Below are 21,101 nucleotides of genomic sequence, written 5' to 3'. Positions count from 1 at the left end.
TAGGAAGCCTAAGAGGGCCATCGCACTTTTTTCTTCAAGACACTGCAGGCAGTGCTGGTAGTGATACTCACTTTTATTCAATAATTGATTTACTGTTGTTATCAGTGGCAACTAATATACACTACCTACTATAACAATAATTTAATAACCTAGGGCCACAAGCTTGAAAGTGTGATTCAACCATTTCTTCTCTTTTTTCTAAAGCTTATTCTCTTATACCCTATGCTATATTGCCTCCCACAACTAGCTTAGAAACGTTTTTGCAACATTAACTTATTTAGTACATGTTGTATTAAAATAGTTAAAGGTTCTGGGTATATGAGGTCTGTATGGAAAAAGTCCAGCCACTGTTAATATAAGGAGGATGGTTTACACCGTATCAATATAACCTGGCAGCCAAGGAGAGTGGACTGGAATGCACATGTGTGAACAGTGACGACTTCACCATACTAATCAGTGGGGGAGGTAGACACTGCTGAGTGACCATGTGTACTCTGTGGCCATTGCATTCAAAATGACTGAGCAAGTAGAGCAACAAATCTGCATCAAGTCTTGCGTTAAGCTTGACCGGTCATCCAAGCAAACTATTCAGATGATTCAGAGGCTGCAGCTATGGCCAACTGATGATTGGCAGCCTGATCACAACAATGTGGCCGCTCATGCATCACATCTCATGCAGTTTTTTTGTGAAACATTAACTCGCCCAGGTGACTCAACCCCCTTAAATCCCAGATTTGGTGCCCTGTGACGTCTGGCTTTTCCCAAACTAAAATCACCGTTGAAAGGGAAGAGATTTCAGATCGTCAATGAAATTCAGGAAAATACAACATTGCAGCTGATGGTGATTGGGAGAACTGTGTGAGGTCCCATGGTGCCTACTTTGAAAGGGACTGAGGCATCATTAGCCTATGGATAATGTTTGTTGTGTCTTGTGTCTTCTTCAATAAATGTCTATATTTTTCATACTGCATGGCTGGATACATTTTGGACAGACCTCATATATGTTTTGTGTATATCTTAGTAGTCCTATAAAATTAGATAGCTACTGTCTCCAATAGACTTTTGTGAAAGACATGGATTCTTATTCACTGTCACAGAGGAAGTATGCAGCAGCATAGTACTCTGTCTCAAGTGTTCAGATTTCTTTCTGATGGAAAGGTATGACTATAACACAACTGGGGGATTGTTCTTCATATTTTATTTGGTGTCACACTTTTTCATTTTGTCACCACTGTTTTAATCTTATTGAGTAGGACCCAGTGATATTTTTTTTCCTATCTCCTTTTGGTCTTTTATACAACCACTCCAATTTTTTTTTAAATCCCCATTTTCTAAACCTCCCCCAATTTCTATATCAATGCTAATACGAAGAGCAGATGGATGAAACTTTCGATATGTTCACAAGAGAAGAAATTCTTATAAAACAAAAAAAGGGAGATTAATTGATTTGTTCCCACTGTAGCTGGCATAAGGGATCAGGGAGGGAGTGGAAAGGGGAAGGCGGTGGTAGGGGATGGAGTTGGAAAAGTAGTGAGGGGTCAGGTCATATAGGACCTTGTAAGGATTTTGGCTTTTATTGAGGAGATGGGAAGCCACCTAGAGAGGCTTTTTGTTTTGAGCAGGGGAGTGAAATGATCCAAATGACGATTTGAAAGCATCACTCTGGCAGCTCCTTGATGCATGGAGAATAGACTATTGGAAAGAAAGTACAAGAGAGGCAGCAGAGTGACCAGTGAGTAAGGAAGCTCTTGCAGTTGCCCAGACAAGGGGTTACTCTTGATGGTGGTTTGGACCAAGTGTTATGGTAAGACGTGGTTGATTCTTGAAATATTTTGAATATAGAGCCAGCAGGATTTACTGATAGATTGGATATGGAATGAAAGCAAAAGGAGGAATGGTGATTCATAAGGCTTTTGAGCAGATTGTGGGGTAAGAAATGGCAGGGTAGGAGTTTAGGAGTGTGGCTTGAGCTGTCTGTTGGACATCCGAGTGGGATGTAAATGGGCAGGTGGAACTATGAGGTGGGAATTGGGGGTAAAACCAGGCAGATGGGCAGGAGAGAGAGGGACTAAAGGCTATAAAAATGGGTACAGATGCAGGTAGAATGGTAGATGTGGTGTGAGAATGGGCTAATTGTCTTTTAATTGCTTCTATTAAAAATAAGTAGAAATAGCAAACAAGGTTATTAGCTTAGAGATGAGCTGGAGCGGGGTGTTGGAAGCTTGAGGACAGAGAAGGAAGTTTGAAATGGTCTAGAATGAGAGTGATTGAATTAGGGAAATAAAATATACCAGACAGCATTAAAGATCCACTGAGATTAGGGGTCCTGAATTCAGAGTGAGACCAGCCAACATTGTTGAGTGTTTTTATTTTACCCAGCCACTTTCTGATGCCTAGATGTAGTATAGAGTTGAATTTATCCAAAGGCAGAGTTTCACAGTTGGATTATAACAGAGAAAAAGGCAAAATAATTGTGGATTTAAGTGAATGAATATGTACACATAATAGCAAAGTGAGCACAGGAGAGAATTGGGAACACGGTTAAGATAGTGCTGTAGAAATGAAAGAGAGGACCGCGGGGCCAGGTCATTGTAAATACTTTATATATATTAATCTTCATTGCATCCCTGTGAAATAAGTGCTATTATTTTACCCATTTGATAGTTGGTAAAACTGAGCAACAGAGAGGTTAACTAATCTGCTGAAGGTCATATAGCTATTAGCGGGATTTGAACCTTAGGTGGTGTGGCTCTAGAGCCTGAGCTAGCAACTGCCTGCCAGGATCATTGGAGCAATGGAAGTCAAAGATGTGCTAGGTCACACATGAAAATGAGTGGATTTGTGGGGATGACCCAGAGGTTTGTAGATGCTGCAAAAAAGAAGAGTAATGGGTAATGTCTGCTGGTATGTGTTTCAGAGAATGGGGAGTTAATGCTGTGGAATTGGCAATGAGGTTCAAGTGGGGACATGCACATGGACATCTCTATTCCCTGGCTTCCTCCAGAACTGCAAGAGAGAAAACACCTTTGAGGAGAGCCAGGTCTTGTGTCGAACAGATTTCAGTTAGAGGAAGAAGGTGAAAGAACATTCGATAAAGGGAGTGAGGACACAGGATATTCTGTTGATGGTAGATTATGAGTTCCAGAAAGTGCTCTGGAAAAGATTTTGGGAAGGTTGGAAGTGAGGTTAGAGTAGGGGAGGAGTAGAATCACATGGGATGAGCGTTCTGGGATGTTGGGTTTCTTGTAGGGACTGACTGAAACCACTGGGGCTGTAGGTCTTAATAGGATTAATAAAGATGGTTTCCAAGGCAGATTTTTGACTATGTGTGTTGGGAGGAAGGAAGGAAGGAAATACAGGTTTTGCCAAGAGTAGCTCTTGGCTCCTGTCATGGTTGTGCCGAGGCCAGGAAAAATGTGTTGTTATTAGAACCAGTGTTCAATTAGAAGAATGCCTAGAGAACCTTTGGGGTTTTCTCTTTTGAAACACAGTGGTATAATATGAGTGAATGAGTATCAGAAAATTTTATATTTTTGAGAAAAATGACTTAATGATTTAGATAAATGTTATTTATAAATGTTATTTATGAATATCTGTGTAGCTCTTTACAGAGCTTTTACAAATTCATTATCTTATTTGATATAATTTTCCGGTTTGTTACACATGAAATGTGAAGTTACCAGTTACAGATTCTTTGAAATTTTATTTTATAAGTTTTTGTAACACTTATACCATATAACTTCTGCTCAGAACCTTCAAAAGGCTTTATTCCCATCTCACTTATGGAAAAAGTCAAATCCTTACAGTGGCCTCCAAAGTACTGTGTAATTTAGCTCCCTGTTATTTCTCCTCCATAACCTAACTACAACTTGCAACATTGCTCCTGATTTAGTAGTCCTCTATTTGCTGTTTCTTGAGCATGCCAATCTTGATTCCATTTCAAGGCCTTTGTATTCTCCCAGAACTGTTTCCTTAGTTGTTCCCTTACTTTCTTCAGTATTTTGCTCAAATGTTATCTTATCAAGGGACTTCCCCTGACCTACCTACAAAAATAACATCTCCCCAGCATTCCCTGTTACCCTACTTTTTAAAATTTTCATCACTACCTGACATAAATTAATTGATTTCTTTCATGTATTGTCTACCTCCCCCCACTAGAAAGTACAAACTCCTTGAAGGTAGAGATCTGTGTTTTATTTTGTTCACTGGTATATACCCAGAGAGAAGTATCTAAGTGAGTATTTGTTGAATTAATGACTTAGGCAAGTGAGACAATTAGTCTCAGAGATTGTTAGATTTGTCTAATTTATTATTCGCTGTGATAGAATGGGAGATTCGACTGTGATTTCTAGTCTGCTTCTCTTAACATTGTATCACATGGCCACTCAAAACAATGTTTATAGTTGGATGGGTACTTAGTTGAAGTATACTTTAGTTTATTTGTATATCACAGAACATTAACCTATGTTGCTTTTTTCTCCTAATATAGATGCCAGAAGAAGAAGCTTTTTGTGTATTTGTTAAATTAATGCAAGATTATAGACTTCGTGAACTTTTTAAACCAAGTATGGCAGAATTGGGCCTTTGTATGTACCAGTTTGAATGCATGATACAGGTAAAAGTGTAGTGTTCAAAGTAATGACATATTGCCTTTGTTTTTGTCATTTTGGTTTGAGTAACAGCTAAGCAAATTTAATGTTAAAGGCATTATAGCAATTGAAAAAACAAATCAGCATTTTAATCCCGTGATCATTTTTTGGTTGATTAACACACAATTTAGACCTACTTTCTATTTAGGTACTATCTGCAGATACCTGCATTATCGCTGTCTGGAACTTGACTGCAATTTTCATATTCAAACCTTAAGCATATGTGCTAAATGTATCATAACTCCATTGCCTAAGTGCATAAGTTTTCTTATTATGCCCTATTAAACCCTACTATTATGTAGACTGGGAACATTACGATGTCAGTTCATTTCTTTTGAGATTGCCTCTTCTGTCTCTTTCAATCCTCTCTCCTGCCTTCCCCCAATTTTTTTTTCTTTTTCCTTTTTTTAAGTATATTTTATTGATTATGTTGTTATAGTAGTCCCAATTTTTTTTCCCTTTGCTCCCCTCCACCCAGAAAACCCTTCCCTCCAGCAATCCTACCCCCCTTAATTCATGTCCATGGGTCATGCATATAAGTTCTTCGGCTTCACCCTTTCCTATATTATTATTTTTTTTAAATTATATTTTATTGGTTATATTGTTACAATAATTCCAATTTTTTCCCCTTTGCTCCCCTCCACCCAACACGCCCCGTCCCCCAGCAATCCCCCACCAAATCCATGCCTATGGTTCGTACATACAAGCTCTCCCGCTTCACCCTTTCATATATTCTTCTTCTTCTTTTTTTTAATAAATAAATGATTAATTAATTATTTTAGCAATAAAAAAATAACAATCTCTCCTTCTCAGATATTAAGACCCTTTATAATCTTAAAAAGGACAATGGGCGAAAGTCTCAGGCTCCTCTAACTGCTTCAAGCTGGACATGGTCATCGTCCTACCTACCCTTGGGTCCAGAAATCCCTAATAAGAGTGGGGGATGTGGAGGGGAGGGTGGCCTTCCCACATGGGGAAGGATCATGCAGACTACAGGTCAGTTGGCTGTCCCCGGACAACGGTGTGCTTGGTTTAACAGGCTGGCATCCTTGTTGTCCCTATATTATTCTTAACTTCCCCCTGTCTATTTTGTACCAACCAATTATGCTTCTTAGTCCCTGCACCATTTCCCCATTTCTTCCCCTTCCCCCTCCCAGCTGATAACCCTCGAAATAATCCCCATACCTATGATGCTGTTCTTATTCTGGTTTGCTTATTTGGATTTTGTTTTTATTTTTTAGAGTCTGTTGTTGATAATTGTGTTTGTTGTCATTTTAATGTTTATAGTTTTGATCTTCTTTTTCTTAAATAAGTCCCTTTAACATTTCATATAATAATGGCTTGGTGATGATGAACTCCTTTAGCTTTACCTTGTCTGGGAAGCACTTTCTCTGCCCTTCCATTCTAAATGATAGCTTTGCTGGATAGAGTAATCTTGCTTGTAGGTCCTTGCTTTTCATCACATTCAATACTTCTTGCCAGTACCTTCTTGCCTGCAAAGTTTCTTTTGAGAAATCAGCTGATAGTCTTATAGGCACCCCTTTGTAGGTAACTCTATGCTTTTCTCTTTATGCTTTTAAGATTCTCTCTTTATCTTGAAACTTTGGCATTTTAATTATGATGTGTCTTGGTGTGGTCCTCCTTGGGTCTAGCTTCTTTGGGACTCTGTGCTTCCTGTCTATTTCCTTTGCCAAATTTGGGAAGTTTCCCTTCATTATTTTTTCATATAAGCTTTCCAATTTCTTGCTCTTCCTCTTCTCCTCTGGCACCCCTATCATTTGGATGTTGGCACATTTAAAGTTGTCCCAGAGGTTCCTAAGCCTCTCCTCATTTTTTTCAGTTCTTGTTTCCTCATTCTGTACTGGTTGAATTTTTTTTTTCCTTATGTTTCAAATCATTGATTTGAACCCTGGTTTCCTCCCTTTCACCATTGACTTTGTGTGTATTTTCCTTCGTTTTATTTAGCATAGCCTTCACTTCTTCCCTTATGTGTTTGCCGAACTGAAGCATATCTGTCAAGCCTGTGAGCATCTTTTCTACTAGTGTTTTGAACTCAATGTCTGTTAGGTTGGCTATCTCCTTGTCACTTAGTTCTCCCACTGGAACCTCGATCTGTTCCCTCTTTTGGGCCATACTTCTCTGTCTCCTCATCTTGACAGGCTCCTGCGTTTGTTTGCCTCTGTGTCATATGTAGAGCTGTCGCACCTTTCTGGATGAGTGTTTCTTCTTTATATCTTTGTTTGTTTGACTTCCATGCAGCTTGAATTTCTGGAACTTCTGATTGTCTGTAGTTTTAAGGTAGTTGTATTCCTTCTTAGTTGTGATGAGAGATGCAGTGTGTTCGTCTAGGCCTGCATCTTGGCCAGAAGTCCCCCTTTTTATTTCATGTTTTGCCAGCTGGTAATTTTTTTTAATCCTTACCTGAGGATATGCTTACTGATTTTAGAGAGATGGGGGGGGGGGGGAGAAACATCAGTGTGAGAGAGAAATATCCATTGTTTGGCTTTTGTATGTACCCCAACTGGGAGCCGAATCCGCAACCTACTCCTGTTCCCTGACTGGGACTCAAACCTGCAACCTTTTGGTTTACGAGAGGATGCTCCAACCAACTGAGCCACACCAGCAAGGGCATTAGCCAGTAATTTTTTTTTTTTTTAGATTTTACTTATTTACTTTTAGAGAAGGGGGAGGGAGGGAAATATACATTAATGTGCAAAAGACAAATTGATTGGTTTCTTCTCACACATCCCCAGCTGGGGACCTGGCCCACAACCCAGGTGAGTGCCCTGACTGGGAATCTAACTGGAGAACTTTTGGTGCATAGGCTGACTTTTTGGTGCACAGGCCAACCTTTTGGTGCACAGGCCGGCACTCAATCCACTGAGTCATACCAGTCTGGGCTGGTAATCTTTTCTTAAAAATAATGTTTCCATCCTTTTATATTACTAGTTTAAGACTCAGTTTAGTCCTAGGTGGTATGGCTCAGTAGATTGAATATCAGCCTGTGAACCAAGGGGTTTCTGGTTTGATTCCCAGTCAGGGCACATGCCTGGGTTGCAGGCCAAGGTCCCCAGTTGGAGATGTGTGAGAGGCAACTACACATTGATGTTTCCCTCCTTCTCTTTCTCCCTCTCTTCCCCTCTTTCTAAAAATAAATAAATAAAATTAAAAACAAAACAAAACTCGATCTAGTGACTGCATGAGGATGAAAAGAAGAGGAATCAAAGTTAAGTGAAAAATACCTTTGAAATATTTTACCTTTCTGGATTTAATTTTTATATTTTATATATAAATATAAGTTTACTATATTGTCCTGTAAAATAATGGTATAAATATTCTCATTTTACTTAAATGTCAATTAGATAAGCAGAATTTAAGAATATAGGTTAATGATTCAGCTGGTGTGAGAGCCATTTTTATGTCTCCTTTTTTCTGGCAGCCTTACCCACAGGAATTTTTTAATTCCCTATCTTTTCTAAGTGTGGTGGGAGGAAGGGGATATGCAAAATGTTCTTACATTTTAAAGATGAAGTAGGTCTTAAGATTATCCTTAAATTTTTTTTGAAATAGTAAGCTTATTTTTATCAACTCTTAAATGCTCTTGGTTTATTTTCAGTTAATGTCATTTGTGTTTTGAATTACTCCAGTTGCTGAAGCATCTGTATTTTGGGTGAGAAGGTAGGACGGTAAGGTTATCAGTGGTAGATAGCACCTAAAAGTATTTCAAAACAACATATCTTTCCTTTTAGAAAAATAGAAATATTATAGCTTATAGAAAATATCAGATACATATCTACCCACCAACAAGGTTAGACAAATACAAAAATTTTACTTACTTTAATTTTTCTTCTTATTAATAAATCAAATGTTATAGATACAGCCAAAGCCCTAACTCCACATTCTTTTCCCTTTCTTCCCTTCCCAGGTAGTAACCACCACTATATCTTTAACTTTTCTGTATGATGCCTGATCTTATCTTTGTGTTTGGTATAGGCTAATCTAGTGTATATTCAGTCATCTGGTTTAAAATAATTAATTTTACTGTGCTTTGACTAATTCTTTTCTTCTCTTTAGGAACATCTTCCAGAGCTCTTTATACATTTTCAGTCTCAGAGTTTTCATACCTCAATGTATGCATCGTCCTGGTTTCTGACTATCTTTCTTACAACTTTTCCACTACCAATTGCAACAAGGATATTTGACATCTTTATGTCTGAGGTAAGCTAATGGACAGACTGAGCAAGGAATCATTGAGTTAATTAGAGCAGGGCTGTGAGGGGAACAATAAAGGAGACCCATGTATCCCATGCTAAACTGCTTACATGGATGATCTCATTTAAACCTGTAACAACCCTGTCAGGTACTATTCATTTCCCCATTAGATAGATGAGGAAGCTGAGACTTAGAGAAATATCAAGTAGCTAGCTTGTCTATGGACACACAGATAAGTGGGTATAGTAATCAGGATTCAAACCTAGGCAGTCAAAATCTGGAGTCTATACTCTTAAACCTCTGTATCAGCTACTGATTGATTTTGTGAGAGAGAAAATTTGCCTTACAGTTAATATGTTGCAATGCATCTTTTATCCAAAGACACAAGTAATTAATCTAATTAAGTGTCTTCTATTCTAGGGACACATTGTAGGTAGTCTTTTTAATTGTCATTGGCATGTAGTAGTGATCCTTTGTCTTCTGTATTTTGGATGAGAAGGTAGGAAGGTAAGGACAGGTGATCAGTGGTAGATAGCACTGGAAAGTATTATTGTTATTAATTACATCTTAATTAAACCCAATGTTAATTGTTATTAATTACATCTTAGGAAGATTAATTTGTATTACCTAGCTAAATTAGGTTAGTGTGCAGCCAACAAACTATGATTTGTATACTGGTTCATATGCCAAATCTGTCCTTCCACTTGTATTTGTAAATAAAAGTTTCTTGAAACACAGCCATGCCCATTTGTTGATGTGTTGTCTGTGTCTGCTTTTGGGCTAAAGTGGAAGAGCTGGGTATTTGTGACAGTGACCACATAGCCCACAGAACCTAAAATATTTACTATTCAACTCCATGGAAAATGTTTGCTAAGCTCTAGTTTAGGTCCCTAAATGTTTCCCTTATTATTCTTTTGAATGATTAGTTTTTGTTGATGGAAGAGGAAGACAAATTTGGCTTTATATAATTTGTTTCCTCAGGGTTTAGAAATAGTGTTTCGAGTAGGGTTAGCACTTCTCCAGATGAATCAGGCAGAACTGATGCAACTCGACATGGAAGGAATGTTACAGGTAAGGCAGTTCATGATTTCTCGAATACCTTTAGATTTTGCTATTAATTAGTTAGTAATAAATGGCACTGTGTAGTTCTTATGTTTTCTTTTATTGTTTCTTAGCACTTTCAGAAGGTCATCCCACATCAGTTTGATGGAGGTCCAGACAAATTAATCCAGGCAGCTTACCAAGTCAAGTATAACTCAAAAAAAATGAAAAAGTAAGTATTTTATATTTTGGCTTTTAGTTATAGGGATTTGTTGAAGCATCAAAGAAATTAAATAGAAGTGGCAAAACATTCTACTGTTAAGTGCAATTTTCCTCCTCAGTTTATACAACTGTAATGTTTTATTTGGTGGTAATGGTTTTACTGTAACAAATTTAATGTTGAAATTTCACACTGCTCTTAATGGTGGTACATGGGACCATTGTGGATTACCTTTAAAACTTTACCCTTCCTGCAAATGCTCTCCCTCACTGTCCCTCTTGGTAGCATGCCTGCTCCTTTCCCATCCCTCTCTTCTTTCTCCCAGATGTTGTTACCTTTGCTTTTCCCTCTCCCAAGCTCCAAGGGCCCTTCTTTTACTTCTGTAACTTTTTTCCTGAGCCTACATAGCCTAGCTGGCTCACCTCTACTACCTCTGTAACTTTCTAGGTAAACTTTATCTTATAATTTGAAACAAACAAGTAAGAAACTCCCCCTTCTCATTTCACATGGATTAGAAATAGAAACCTGGTAGGTATATATGTGTGAGTGCGCTATCATTTTAAAAACAACTTTTATGCTGTGGTCCAATTCACTGATATTCTTTTGCTCTCAGCTGACCCCAGAGTGTCACTTAATCAGGGGTCCCCCAACCCCTGCCCCCCACCAATCTCCTACCCCCGCCCCCAGCCTGAGCTCTGCCTCCTGTCTTCCTGCACTCTCACCTCAGGTCCATAGAAACATTGTCTTCCACTAAAGGGGCACTGGTGCCAAAAATGTTGCGGACTGCTGACTTAAATTCAAGATTAGCACAACCAGTAAGAAAGGCATGAAGTATGAATTATGAATTTATATTTTTATTTACTGTATACTACTTTCTAGTAAAACTTTCCTTGGTATATATTTCATAAAAGTTCAGGCTAAGCAGTCTTGTCTCATAAATATTAATTTTTGAAATATGGTAAAGGTGTTAAGAATGACAGCTCTTATTTTTCTAGCTTTTAGTACTTAAACAAATCGTAGCCTGAAGTTATAATTAGCATCCCTTACACTAGTTTCAATGGTTATAAAATGCTTTAAAATGATAGCAGTACTATATGCTAACAGTTTTCAGTATCTTTGCTGCTGCAACATGAAATTACATTAACATGTAGGACATACTCCTATAGATCTTCCTACTCCAGAAAGTATATTAGAATGTGAGTGAGAATTATGTTATTAAACTTAGTTGCTAAAGCAAGTCAATTTATCAGCTTCACTGGTGAATTCTACCAAACACTTAAAGAAGAACTACTATCAGTTCTCAAAGTTTTACAAGAAGTAGAAGAAGAGGGAATACTTCCTAACTCATTCCGTGAGGCTGGCCAGCATTGTCCTGATACCAAAACCAGATAAAGACAGTACAAGAAAACTAAAAGATCAATATGGCTTGTAAACACTGATGCAAAAATACTCAGCAAAATACTAGCAAACCAAATTCAGCAGCATGTTAAAAGGCTTACACAGCACAACCAAATAGGATTTATTTTATTCCTGGAATGCAAAGATAGTTCAACATATGAAAATTGATCAGTGTAATACACCACATTAACTTTGTGAAGGAGGAAAAAACCACATGATCATTTCAACTGATGCAGAACAAGTATTTGACAAAATTCAGTACCCTTTCATAATAATTTTTAAAGAGACACTAAACAAATTAGAAATAGAATGCATCTACCTCAACCTAATAAAATCCATATATGAAAAAAAACAAAGCTAACATCACATTGAATGGTAAAAGACTGAGAGTTTTTCTCTGACATCAGGAACAAGGCAAGGATGCTCCCTTTTTCCACTTCTCTTCAACATAGCACTGGAAGTTCTAGTAAGGCCAGTTAGACAAGGAAAATAAATAAAGGCATCCAAATTGGAAAGTAAAATTATGTCTGTTGACAAACAACATGATCTTGTATGTAGAAAAACCTAAATATTGTACAATAAAATCCCCCAAGAATGTTAGAGCTAATAAATGAATTTAGCAAAGTAACAGGATACAAAGTTAACACACAATAGTTAATTGAATTTCTATATACTAACAATGAACAATCCAGGAAGGATATTTCATTTATAATAGCATCAAAAAGAATATGATACTTACAAATTAACTTAACCAAGGAGGTGAAATACTTGTATAATGAAAACTATATAACATTTCTGAAAGGAATTAAAGAAGACCTAAATAAATGGAAACACATTCATTGTTTATTGATTGGAAGACTTAAATCTTGTTAACATGTCAGTAGTACCCAGAGTGAATTATAGATTCAATGCAATCCTTATCAAAATCCCAATAACATTCTTTGCTGAAATTGGAAACTCCATCCTGAAATAGTATATGTATATCTCAATTGTCATTTCTTACTTTCCTACAGTTGGTGACAGTGCTTCAGTCTTTTCTTGTCTTTCACGATCTTGATACTTCTGAAGCAAGCTGATCAGTTATTTTGTAGAATGTCCTTAAATTTGGGTTTGTGTGATGATTTCTCTTGATTACATTGAGGATATGCATTACTGGAAAGTATACCACTGAACTGAGGTGCCCTTTTCAGTACATCCTATGTTAATATGATTGCTGGTGATGTTAGCCTTGGTCACTTGGCTCAGATGTTGTCTGCTAAGGTTCTGTACTATGAATTTACTATTTTTCCCCTTGTAATTGCTAAACTTTTATTCACTAATTTTAGAATCCATTGATTTTTCTTGCCCGTGGCAGTTATTATTGTGAAGTTCTAATGGTGATTTTAATTAAAAAAAAAATTTAAGTATTGATTTGAGAGAGAGACATGGATTTGTTGTTATACTTATTTATGCATTCATTGGTTGCTTCTTGTATTTTTCCTGACCCAGGATCAAACCTGCAACCTTGACTTATCGGGACGATGCTCTAACTTAACTTGAGCCTACCCGGCCAGGGCTTTTTATATTTGCCTCATTTCCTCTTTGTTTATTGATTGGAATTCTGTTAGGAATAGTTGTCCCTTTTTCCCCTATTATAAATGTTAGTCAATTTTAGTGCAGTCATATGCCATGTAATGATGTTTTTGGTCAACAACGGACAGAATATATGAAGATGGTCCCATGAGATTATAATGGGGCTGAAAAATTCCAATCACATAGTGATGTTGTAGCCGTGGTAATGTCATAGTGCAATGTATCACCCATGTGTCTGTGGTGATGCTGGTGTAAACAAACCTAATTTGAGGTGGGTAGGATGGGTAGTTCTTTTGTCATTGTAGGGCTAAATAGAATCTGTAAACTTAGTTCTCTGTTTGGTGCCTTATATATTTTACTTTATAAAGCAGCAATTTTTAACTGGTGTGCCACAAGAATTTTAAAAATATATAACACCTGACTATTTAGGCAGGGGTACTGACCTCTTTTCCCTTAGATTGTCAAATAAAAAAATGACAGCTGCCAACATACCAATAGCCATCTGGTGTGAGTGCTCTACCTTGAACCATAAATATATAGGTCATATGATAGAGTTGCATCTTATTGATCATGTAGCTTAGTAATGTTGTGTCTGATTGGTTAATTCTTGGTACCAGAAATCGTTATATATAAGTATGGGCACCTGATTTTTTTAAAAAGTCACTTTGGGGCAAAAAGTATAGGTAATTACTACTACTATTTTTTTGTAAAGCAATCAAAATTATACCAATTTTTGTCAGATCAGCAAAAAAAAAGCTTTTTGGTATGTTGCAGAACTTTAGTAATTAATTAGTTTATGTGTGTCATGAGATGTAAAAGGTTCAACATCTCTTCTAAAGTTTACTTTTGTTATTTGCGAAGTAATCTTTTTGGTAATAATTCATGTAACTGTTTGAATGATTTTTCTTATATTAAATATCTCAAGTTATAAGTTGAGGGAACCTAATGAAATTATATTTTGTGTTAATATATAGTTTTAAATTTTATAATTTAGTAACTACTTTTCAATGAAAACACAACTTTTTTTTCCTTCTTAGGCTTGAAAAAGAATACACTACAATAAAAACTAAAGAAATGGAAGAGCAAGTTGAAATTAAAGTAAGCATCTAAGGACTTTTAAAAGTGCTGAACATAAATTGATTGAAGTCAGTTATTTGGCAATAGATGTTAGATTATGTTAATATATTTGTTACCTACTTATAGCACATTTAGCAATGATGTTTGTACTTACTTATGGATAAAGTTATTTGCCATCCCACTAATTATAGTTAAAAATAGATATTTCAAAAACCAGAATAATGTGACCAGACTGGTTTTCATGCTAGTGTAAAAGAGAGCAACTCTTCCCTTTTTTCTAGATATGTTGGTGAGTCATCAGGAAAAATATTTCTATGGGGAAGATAATTATTCCATTTAAGCATATTTTTAAATGATGTGGAAAAGATAATGTATAGCATGCTGAGACTAACAGCAGTATAGTCTGAGGCAGACCAAATAGAGCAAATCATTTTACTAGAGCTACTTTGGCTGCTTTAGAGATGCAGGAAGCTTTGGCTAATCCAATTATTTCATCACTAAGCCAAGGTACTTTTGAACTACTCTCCAGAGAAACAGAGTTTCAATTTTAAAGACATATAAATTCCCATATGTACCTTAAAATTCTTATTTATACCCCCTGTAAGGCCAGAAATTCTTAAGTTGAGGATCTTTGGCATTGTTTGAGCTGGGAGTTAAGGAAAGTTGTATTGGCTCTTATGCTGATATTTTAGGATGAGAATGATGAGTAGGAGCATGAGTTAGTGAAGGAACTCAGTGACTGGCTGATCCAATTTCTTATCTCTTAATCTGCCCTCCCGCAAAAAAGAAACAAAAATAAAACAATATTTTTTGAGTGACTACTTTTTTTTAAACTGTGTGTTTAGGTCTGTCTGTTTGATTTTTGATTTGGACCTGGCAATAAGCACCTTATTCAGAGTTAATAAAATACCCCTACATTACCCACACCCTACTCGTCCTTTTCTACCAAGGAATGGGTTCTGTTAGTATTCCTTCTTGCCGTGATCCTCCTCAAAAACCTCTTGGGAGACAGTCTCCCCCTGTTTTTCTATGTGACCTCTCATCAACTCTGTCTCCTTCTCTAGATGTTTTATTTTCATTTTGTTCCCTGTTCCTGTCAATTGGAAGTAGATACTTCTACATTTTTCAGGCAGAGAGAGAGAGAGAGAGAGAGCAAAGAAAGGATACCTGTGGATATTATTCCCTCCTTTAAAAAATTTTGTCACCCAACTGCTGCTCTACCATTTGCTTTTCTTTTAGGTACCATGAGTAAGGGTAACATTAAATCATACCCTCCACTTCAACCTACTGAAAGTAAAAAGTACGTCATCCTGATGAGTGGGGAGAGAGTATGGGTTATCACATACCAAGAATATTTGGAACTGCAAATCAAGAATCAGAGGATGGGGAAGCCATCCTGTTCATTTCACCATGCTATGTTATTGGAAAAACAAAAACAAAAATTCAGGTCTTTGAACAATTCTTGCTCTTGATGAAGTTTTTTATAAAATTAAGTCACATGAGTATAGGAATAACAGGAGGCCTTTTCAAAAAGGTCTTTAGTAGACCGTAGCCTGTATTTGCATTTTTTTTTCAAAACAAAATTTTGGGGGTGGAGTTTTAGTTCAGTAACTCACAGCATAGTTTTGCTTGCCTGCTCCATGTGTCTTAGGCAAAGAACAGATGGCATAAAGTTATTTATAGAGAAAAAAAGAAAGTTAAAAATATTAGTGGGACATATCAGGTAAATAAAGTATGCTGATCTCAAAGGTAGTCTGTTCCTTTTATAGTATCTTGTTTTCCCATAGTTCTTCCTTACTCTTGTACCATATCCATTTCTTTTTTTACTCCTCCTGCTCCCCTCCCTGCCCCACCACTGCCAATGGATTTCTGTGCAACTGCAATTTTTTCACTTGAAGTTTAGGTATGTCTGGTTTTTGACTTGGACCTTGCAGCTCATCTCAGTCATACCCAGATGACAACTTTGTTTATAGGATCAGTTATGGTCAAATGATTGCCTTACTTATAGTTAATTAGCCATGCATGTTTTTAGCCTTTCTCTAAAATGGGATATGCCACTTTCTTACTGTCTTTCCTTCCCATTGAGGTCCCTTTTACGAGGGAGTGAGTTTTGTTAAGCTAGTACCTTCTTGCTTTGGTTCTCAAAAACCTTCAAGGACAGAGTCTTCTACTGTCCTTTACATAGGCACTTAGTATGACCATCAAATTATTTGATATTTTGATGTGGAAGTAAAAAAATCAGCCTTTGATATTGTACAATATGTTTAAAGTTTCCACTGCTTTTACTGTAATTAAATTCTAAGATCTTTGGGTTGGTGACCTTTTATTTTAAGAATTGCATCTGTCAATCACTTCCCTGACCCAGATGTGACTTTTAAGTATTTTCTACCACTTCTCTGAAAGTGCACTATATAGGGGGAAAAATTTTTTTTAAGTATATTTTATTGATTATGTTGTTACAGTAGTCCAATTTTTTTTTCTTTGCTCCCCTTTGCCTAGTACCCCCCTTCCTTTCAGCAGTCCCACCCCCCTTAGTTCATGTCCATGAATTGTGCATATAAGTTCTTTGGCTTCATCCTTTCCTATATTATTCTTAACTTCCCCCTGTCTATTTGTACCAACCAATTATGTTTCTTAATCCCTGCACCACTTCCCTGTTTTTCCCCCTTCCCTCTCCTAGTTGATAACCCCGTAAATGATCCCCATACCTATGATTCTGTTCTTATTCTGGTTTGCTTACTTGGATTTTCTTTTTTCTTTTTTAGATTCAGTTTTTGATAGTTGTGAGTTTGTTGTCATTTTAATGTTCGTAATTTGGATCTTCTTTTTCTTAAGTAAGTCCCTTTGACATTTCATATAATAAGGACTTGGTGATGTTGAACTCCTTTAGCTTTACCTTGTCTGGGAAGCACTTTCTCTGCCCTTCCATTCTAAATGATAGCTTTGCTGGATAAAGTAATCTTGGTTGTGGGTTCTTTCTTTTCATCGCATTGAATACTTCTTGCCAGTCCCTTCTTGTCTGCAAAGTTTCTTTTGAGAAATCAGCTGATAGTCTTATAGGCACCTCTTTGTAGGTAACTCTCTGCTTTTCTCTTGCTGTTCTTAAGATTCTCTCTTTATCTTGAACGTTTGGCATTTTAATGATGATGTGTCTTGGTGTGGTTCTCCTTGGGTCTAGCTCATTTGGGACTCTCTGTGCTTCCTGAACTAGTATGTCTGTTTCCTTTGCCAAATCTGGGAAGTTTCCCTTCATTATTTTTTCACATAAGCTTTCAATTTCTTGCTCTTCCTCTCCTTCTGGCACCCCTGTGATTTGGATGTTGGCATGTTTAAAGTTGTCTCAGAGGTTCCTAAGCCTCTCCTCATTTTTTTCAATTCGTGTTTCCTCATTCTGTACTGGTTGAATTTTTTTCTTCCTTATGTTCCAAAGCATTGATTCAAACCCCAGTTTCCTCCCCTTCACCATTGATTTTGTGTGTATTTTCCTTCGTTTCACTTAGCATAGCCTTCACTTCTTCCCTTATGTGTTTGCTGTACTTAAGCATATCTGTCAAGCCTGTGAGCATCTTTATCACCAGTGTTTTGAACTCAATGTCTGTTAGGTTGGCTATCCTCATCTGTTAGGTTGGCTATCTCCTCGTCACTTAGTTCTCCCACTGGAACCTTGATCTGTTCCCTCATTTGGGCCATATTTCTCTGTCTCCTCATCTTGACAGGTTCCTGTGTTTGTTTGCCTCTGTGTCTTAAGTAGAGCTGTTGCACCTGTTATGTTTAAGGGGCGGAGCCTTAGGTATTTGTCGGTACAGGGTGACCATGTTGTGGTGCTGTGTGTGTGGGGGAGTGGTCTGAGAAGGAACAGTGCTGCTTGCTCAGTATTTGCCCCTTTTCCAGGCACTTCTCCCATTTCCATATGGGACTGGTGCTTCTCTAGTTGTTGCCCTGGCCATTGTTCCCAGAGTGGGTGGGTCTATGGATGTTCTAGGACCGTGGGGGCCCTTAAACAAGTGGACTCTACTGAGAGATCAGCAGTTTCTTCCTCCACCCCAACCCCCACTGGTTTGCTCAGTCAGAAGCAGTGAGGCTTTATTTTCCCCAGTGTTGGGACCATGAGCTGCATGGTCTGGTCTGGGGCTGGGAACATTCCCCACATGTCCCACCCAACTTTTTAAAATGTGCGACTGTGCCTTCCACTGACCTGCTGCCACCGCAGCCACCACACCGCGTCCTCTCTGCCCTGGCTTCGCCCCTCCTGCCTGTCTGGATGAGTATTTCGTCTTTATATCTGTGTTTGTTGGACTTCCGTGCAGCTTGATTTTCTGGAACTTCTGGTTGTCTGTAGTTTTGAGGTAGTTGTATTCCTTCTTAGTTGTGGAGGGAGATGCAGCGTGTCTGTCTAGGCCTCAATCTTGGCCGGAAGTCTATATAGGAAAAGTTTTATTATAATGCTTTCATATGGAGAATCTTGCATTTTATTGTGTGAAATTAGATGTTAATAGAAACATCTTTATCTGTATCTTCTTCTAATCTAATGTTCCACCTGAGAGGAGGAGGTACAAAATTTTAAAATTCTAGCTTATATTAGTGTAACCCACAAATCTTTTAAGAAAGAAAAATCTTTGTCCCCCATTTTATTTAAGGCAAACATATGAAGTGATAATTTAGTATCTATATTTAAATTTATATTTTGGGGCATCAGATCTAAAGCCCTGCAAGAGGGAGGTGGTAGAAAATCTTATTATTAGTCAGAGATTAATTTTTTTATATTTCAAAAATTAAGTATTTCAGATATGTTGAAAAACAGAGACTACTATAAAAACTCTTGTGTATCCATTGCCTGGCATAGAAAAAAGAAATTGTGACAAATATCTAAATCATTAAGTGATTATTTTTAGCAATGTGAAGTATTAGTATTGACACTCACATTTATTCAACACTCAATATATGAAGGGTCATTTGCATGCATTACCTACATTTATTTTTAGAATAATATTTTGAAAAGTTTCTTATTCCCATCTTTTCCATGGAAAGACTAATTGTCAGAGAACTCAAATAATATGCTAGCGATTACATTGCTAGAAAATGGGGAAGTCAAGGATTTTAACTCTGATTTGAGTTATTTTAAGGCCCATGTATGTTCTTCAGTGTATGTGCAGTGTACTGCTTTCCAAGAAGTTTAATATACTGGCAATGTAAGAAGGATTTGGGTGCCCATTTTATTGTGGTGTTACGAATTTTTCACTAAAAAACTAATGGCTGAATAATATATCTAGTGCAATAGCATATTTTATTTAATGTCATTCATTTAATAGATATTTATAGTGTCTACTTGTATGTTCAAGTTCTGAGCTGTGTTTGTGAAACAAACCAATTCCTGCCCTCATGGAGTTTACAATTTAGTACAGATGTCAGACAAACAGAAAAGTAAAAGGTTCAGTATTTTAGATGCTGATTAGTGTTAAACAGGCAAACAATATACAATAAGGTAGGGAAAATAAAATGGTAGTGTTTGAACGGAAAATTTGGAGAAATTGACCAGGTGACTTGTGAATGAATACCTGAAGGAAGTGAGGGAGCTAGATATATAGACACCTGGAAGGAGAGCAGAACCTGGTCGGGAGTGTGCCTGGCGAGGAACAGCAGGAAGGGCATTATGGGATGGGACAACACGAATGATGAGGAAAGTGATAGGAGGTAGATGTTGCACATTGCAGATAATGTAGGGTGTTGTCGACCGTGTGAAGACTGGTTTTTACTCTGGTAAGCAATTGGGGGTTTTTAATAGAGAAGCACAAGATTTGATTTAAGTGTTCAGTGGATCTTTCCAGCTCCTGCATTGAGAATAGGTTGTCGGGGGCAAGAACAGAGAAGCAGGGAGACTAAGAACAAGGCTGATGAAGTAGTACAGGCAAGAGGTGATGGTGGCTTGGACTGAGGTGGTAAGAAGTGATTGGATTCTGAAAAGATTTTAAGGGTAAAGCAGACAGATTTAGTATGAAGATATGAGAGGGACAGGAATCAAGCATTTTGGTCTGAGCAAGTAGAAAAGTGAAGTTCCCATTACCTGAGATGGTGACAACTATAGGGAGAACACCAGGAGCCTAATTTTGCATATTTTTAAAGCACAAGATGCCTAGAAGATATCAAAGTAGCCCCTTGAACATTTGGAGTTTGAGTTAAGAGAGGAAGGCTCAATGTAAATATAAATTTGGCAGTTATTGACACAGCGATGATATGAAAGCCATGAGAAGTGATGAGAGTACCTGGGGAATCTCATTATCACAAAGCAAAGGTTATAGTTTTTAACTATTCTCCTGAGAAACAGGTAGATTTTCTATTTAAAGGGCATATAAATTCCTATATGTACCTTAAATTTTTATTTATACCTCCTGTAAGGCCAGAAATACCTAAGTAGATAAAATAGAGAAGAGAGTTCAAGGATTGAGCGTTAGAGTAAGCCAACATGTAAATATTAAGAAGATGAAGATAAAGCAGCAAAGCAGGGAACCACTGGGGAGGTAGAGTCCTAGAAGCCAAGAGAAAAGAGTAGAAGGTAGTTACATTGAGTTTTAGTTTTTCTTTTTTTTAAATGGAAATAAATACAGGGTTTCTTTCTTTCTTTACTTTTTTTTTTTTTGGTATTGATTGATTCTACAGAGAGTGGAAGGGAGGGAGGAAGAGAGGGAGAGAAATATCAATCAATTGTCTCCTGCATGCACCCTAACCAGGGACCTAACCGAAACCTAGGCCTGTGCCCTGATGGGGAAGAGAACCCACAACTTCCAGTCTGCAGGATGACTCCCAACCAACTGAGCCACACCCACTAGGGCTGTTTTATTTTTTTTAACTCTTTCCTGAAGATATATTTGTTGATGACAGAGAGACAGAGACAGAGAGAGAAAGTGAGAGACAGAGACATCAACGTAAGAGAGAAA

General features: G+C 37.3%; 1 protein-coding gene across 2 annotated transcripts in view; it reads left to right on the top strand.

Annotated features, from left to right (window-relative positions):
- Positions 1-21,101, top strand: part of EVI5 (ecotropic viral integration site 5) — a 203,065-nt gene that overhangs the window by 64,290 nt on the left and 117,674 nt on the right. For both annotated transcript variants that reach the window (XM_090269736.1, XM_090269735.1), the window contains exons 6-10: positions 4,490-4,615; positions 8,724-8,867; positions 9,843-9,932; positions 10,037-10,134; positions 14,130-14,190. In XM_090269736.1, the coding sequence (XP_090125862.1) occupies positions 4,490-4,615; positions 8,724-8,867; positions 9,843-9,932; positions 10,037-10,134; positions 14,130-14,190 (519 nt within the window). The remainder of the gene's footprint in view (positions 1-4,489; positions 4,616-8,723; positions 8,868-9,842; positions 9,933-10,036; positions 10,135-14,129; positions 14,191-21,101) is intronic.

Source organism: Furipterus horrens, unplaced genomic scaffold, assembly GCF_987537825.1.
Source record: "Furipterus horrens unplaced genomic scaffold, mFurHor1.1.pri manual_scaffold_3, whole genome shotgun sequence".
Classification (NCBI taxonomy): Eukaryota; Metazoa; Chordata; class Mammalia; order Chiroptera; family Furipteridae; genus Furipterus; species Furipterus horrens.
This window is presented reverse-complemented; position numbering and strand designations above follow the sequence as displayed.